The sequence below is a fragment of the Anneissia japonica genome, unplaced genomic scaffold (genome assembly GCF_011630105.1).
Source record: "Anneissia japonica isolate Jap-2015-1 unplaced genomic scaffold, ASM1163010v1 scaffold33022_len4825_cov148, whole genome shotgun sequence".
Lineage (NCBI taxonomy): Eukaryota > Metazoa > Echinodermata > Crinoidea > Comatulida > Comatulidae > Anneissia > Anneissia japonica.
Genome location: NW_022729008.1, coordinates 1 through 4,825, shown reverse-complemented (window position 1 = coordinate 4,825; position 4,825 = coordinate 1). Strand labels below are relative to the sequence as shown.

General features: G+C 33.8%; 1 protein-coding gene across 1 annotated transcript; it reads left to right on the top strand.

The window, feature by feature from the left end:
* The first annotated feature begins 379 nt into the window (after window positions 1-379).
* On the top strand, window positions 380-4,322 carry LOC117114570 (cullin-1-like). The gene is made up of 6 exons (XM_033258246.1): window positions 380-511; window positions 1,321-1,512; window positions 2,023-2,247; window positions 2,573-2,620; window positions 3,745-3,812; window positions 4,187-4,322. The coding sequence occupies exons 1-6, from the start codon at window positions 380-382 to the stop codon at window positions 4,320-4,322; spliced, it is 801 nt and encodes a 266-aa protein (XP_033114137.1).
* Window positions 4,323-4,825: the final 503 nt, after the last annotated feature.

Below are 4,825 nucleotides of genomic sequence, written 5' to 3'. Positions count from 1 at the left end.
AAGAACCCTGAAGAAGCTGAACTAGAGGACACTCTCAATCAAGTGGTAAATAAAGTTGATTAATTGACTCTTATTGCTGTAACTGATTGTTGCATTTGTACCTTACATGTAATCTTTGGACAAAATACAAAAATTAAACAGTTTTTTAATATAATAAATATTGTATTATTATATCACACACTACTACCATATTTTACAGAAACCAATCATGAAAATGATTGCTGAACAGTCTAACATCATTAATCTCAAACATCAATTAATCTTTTATATCGCTTCAAAATTTGATTATATATCAAATGCATCTTCAATACATTGGTGAAAACAATTCTTACCATAAAATAATCATTTACAATTTTCCTTTCCTTTTCTGAAATTGTAGATGGTTGTCTTCAAATACATTGATGATAAGGATGTTTTCCAAAAGTTCTACTCTAAGATGCTGGCTAAGAGGCTAGTTCAGCATAATTCAGCAAGCGATGATGCAGAGGCTAGCATGATCTCAAAACTAAAGGTAGTATTTCATGATAGTAAAAATAATACTCTATTATCGCATTTAGTATTGTTGGCGAGTCAAATAGCTGAGCAGTTAAGGTGGGGGCGCCACAACCTACAGGCATAATATCGGCGCTGGTTTGAATGGCATGCTCGACTATGGTTCTGGAGGTGGAACAAGTCTTCTCGAATAAGGACTGTAAATCAATCATTTGCCCAGTGTACACAATTGGCTCATGAGCATTATAAAGAAAACAATATATCTTTCAAAATGAGTATTGGGTCACCCTGGTGTACTGGTTCATACAGCCCCTGTTATGGAAAGATGCAAGTTGCTGTTTAACTATTATTATTAGCCCATAGCTTAACAAGTTTTTTATCTTAATAATTAACAGACTGAACAAATATCCAGGGCACAGGCGTATATATAGTCAACTATCAGTTAAGGATCAGTAAAGTTACAAGTTCTAAATGATTCCTATATTTTCCATATAGGCCTCAATTTTGTGGTGGTCCTTGGGGTTAACCCATTCAGGCTCCCATTTTCAATTTCCTAATTCGTAATTTATAGCTATTAATTGTTTACTTTCACATATTTCGATTTGAATAAATGTTACTGAATATAATTCCTAAATATCCTATATAGACCATCTCAATTTTTTGGTGGTCCTTGGGGTTAAGGAAGCACACTGTCTATGAATTTATATTGTTCCAACTTTCCTGAAGCAAAGTACTTGACAAAACACATAAATATGTAATAGAAATATTTAAATTTGGCAATCAAAAACTTGAATTGAACATGTGTGTGTTTTAATTTAACTTTTTCAGCAAGCATGTGGATTTGAATACACCTCAAAGCTTCAGCGAATGTTCCAAGATATAGGATTAAGTAAGGACTTAAATGAGCGGTTCAAGGGACATTTACAAACCAATCCATTGGATATAGATTTTGCCATCCAAGTGCTAAGCTCCGGTTCCTGGCCGTTTCAGCAAGGATTTGCCTTCAACCTTCCAAGTGAGGTAAGTTTTGATCAATGAAGCTGAGATAATCGCGTTTCAGTATCACCATGCAATATGAGGCCACTGAGAATAGATCACATTGAAATAGTGAAATATATGTGGTCCCAACCGATTTGAACATTTTAGAGATTTTCTAGAAATTCAGACATACCCCTTCTATCATGTAAAAAAGGAAAATGAAAACAACGGAGATTTCCGTCTTTGGCGGTCAACAGTTCGGATTTAAAAGACGGAGATCTCTGTCTTTGGCAGTCAAAGTGTAAGAAGGTTTTCATGTGATTTGGACTACCAACAAAATTTCTTTTGTAGCAAGTATAACTGATGATGTAACACACTAATTGTAGATATATCTTCCAAAAAGAACTATGTGCTTAAACTGTATCGCTGATAAAGCAGTTTGGTAGAATACGACGCACAGAATCATTAATACCAGTTTACACTAACTGTTGCTCTCAATTAACAGAAGACAGAATAACGTATGTTTTCTCTACTTACTATTCATCACAACAGTTGGAGAAAAGTTTTCAACGCTTCACCACATTCTATGCAAGTCAGCATTCAGGCCGTAAGTTGATGTGGTTGTTTCACATGTCCAAGGGGGAGCTGGTGACAAATTGCTTCAAGAATAGGTACACTCTGCAGGCATCAACATTTCAAATGGCGGTATTACTGCAGTTCAACTCGGCAAAGTCATTCACTGTCCAACAGTTACAAGAAAACACACAGATCAAAATGGTACTGTCTTTCTCTATTGTTTACATTCATTTCAAACTTAGATTTATATTATTAGAATAAAATTCTTTTTAAAAGACATTGGTTATTTTAGGCCATACGTTTGCAGCAAATAACTAACCTATTAAGCTCTTAAATTGGAACTTAAATGGATTTCAACTAATTCAAAATTATAATGCTTGATTCTTGTATCCGATTGCTTGGTGTTCCTAGCTATGGTGAGATTTTTTTTATACCTTGTTCCATTGACCTGCTACCTACCTATAATGGTTATATGTCTCTCAATGCTGTGTGTTTAACTTGTTTGTAATTTTACTTTATTTCTCAGGACATTGTGATGCAGGTTTTACAGATTTTAGTAAAATCAAAGCTTCTGGTAAGTGTCCTTACAAATAAAAACACGTTTGAATCAGAAAATAATAACAAAGTATGTACAACTCAAACCCAATTCAATGTTGTGCGAGTTAAATAAGGATGTGATAGATCTGCATCAAAGTCAGTTGCTTTAAAGAATATTAAACATTTAGCCCTAAGGACTGTCCTCGATAATAACTCGCACTGGGGAGGGGGGATACATTATACACCGCTGTTTGTGTTGGCTTTCAGGTATTACATCACTAAAACATAAATCCAGCCTTTCTATTGTTTCATGTACAAATAAAACACAAGTATATAATGGTATTGCATTAATTAATACAGTTGCATAAAGGAGAAAAATTATTGTATTCTGTTTCTGTGAATATTAATAAAAAATTAATTGATATTTTATGTGATATAGCCCTATGTAGTGTTCAGGATACAGATGCACTTTATGCTCCAGAAAGAAACCAACATAGATAACTTCAGAAGTTCAGTTGAAACCTTGAAATTTTACTGCTGTACTATACACATTGTATTGTTCTTTGGGTTGTTATTTTACTGCTGTACTATACACATAAGAAAGTATAATACATACTCCAAGTATTGAAATACACGCCATCGTGTTGAGATTCAATATTTCGACATTAATTATGTCAACGTCAGGAATGAAAAATTATCCATATTAGCAAGCATATATGCACTAGTACCAAAAGTGTTTAACCAATCAAAACATTACCTCTAGTAGGTGACGTAGCAGTGATTTAAACAAAAGATCAAAGCATTCTTACTTTAATGATCAAAGATACCTACAAAAACAAAGAAAGCTCTTTTGAAGCTCTGAGCCCATTGTTAAGCAAAGGGTGTAGTCTACGTATAGCGAACGCTTCTTTAAACAATAGGAGAGACCAGTTTTGGGAGCTGTCAATAATGCTAGTACTAGAAAATATTAAACCTAATTTATTACTTACATTACAGACTATACACATTGTATTGTTTTTTGGGGGGTTATATTACTGCTGTACTATACACATTGTATTGTATTTTGGGCAGTTATTTTACTACTGTACTATACACATTGTATTGTTTTTTGGTGGGGTTATATTTGGTTGATTTTAAATTACCAGAAATATTACTTTTTAGGAGTGTGATAGTCCTGATGAAGAACTGAAACCTACAACTGAAGTCAAACTTTATCTTGCATACAAAAAGTAAGTGCACAAAACAGAATAATACTCAATACCTGTGTATACATACAAATCCATACATTTTAGTAGATTTATCAAACATATCTTTATGGAAAGAACCATGCAAAACAGATATTAGTTTTAACTTTTGAGTACAGGCATTTTTCTTGCCAACTTGAAATATATGTGTGGTGTAAATTCCTTAATTATATTTATTACAATTTTATTATTTTAATGTTTTTGATGTAATTGATTGTGTAATTAATAATACATAAACATATGTAGTATTATTATTATTGATAATGTAAGTAATATTATAATTATTTGCTTTGTTAAACAACTTGTGACCACTTCAAATAAACTCACTGTTTCAAAGTAATCATTTCTATGGTTTGCAGCAAGAAGCTTCGAGTGAACATCAACGTACCGATGAAAGCTGAACAGAAGCAGGAGCAAGAGAACACTCACAAACACATTGAGGAAGATCGCAAGCTACTAATTCAGGTGCTGACAACAACCAGTTCAATCACATAGTATAATAATTATAATAAAATTCAACCATGACCTCGTCAGTTTGCGTTCCACATAGTTTGCCTATTCTCAAGTTTGCACTAATTTGTATTAGAGTCTGGTATGTTTTCAGAAGCTCGTGTGCAAAAAGATCAAACAAAACTTGTTTACTATTAACACCACAAAGACCATTTTGTTGCTTGGCCCAGGTGAACGTACAGGTCAAGTCTGACTAATCTTGCCTGATGGCATTAGCAAACATGATGTATTCCTGCCTAGAACTAGGCTAGGTTAGATGAGATAACCATGCGGCTTATAAAGCAATTATTTTTGGTGCTATCAGAAAATAGAAGCTGCTGTTTTTTTTTGGGTTTTTTTTCGTTTTCAGGCATTGTTTTTTTTTTTTGTTGAAATAACGGCTCCTTCACAGTGGCGTATCTAGGGGCCGTGGGGGAGCACGCCCCCCCAAAAAATTACTCTCTCGTCCCCAAAAATCGTCATATTTTGCAAATTAGCGCCCCTCAACT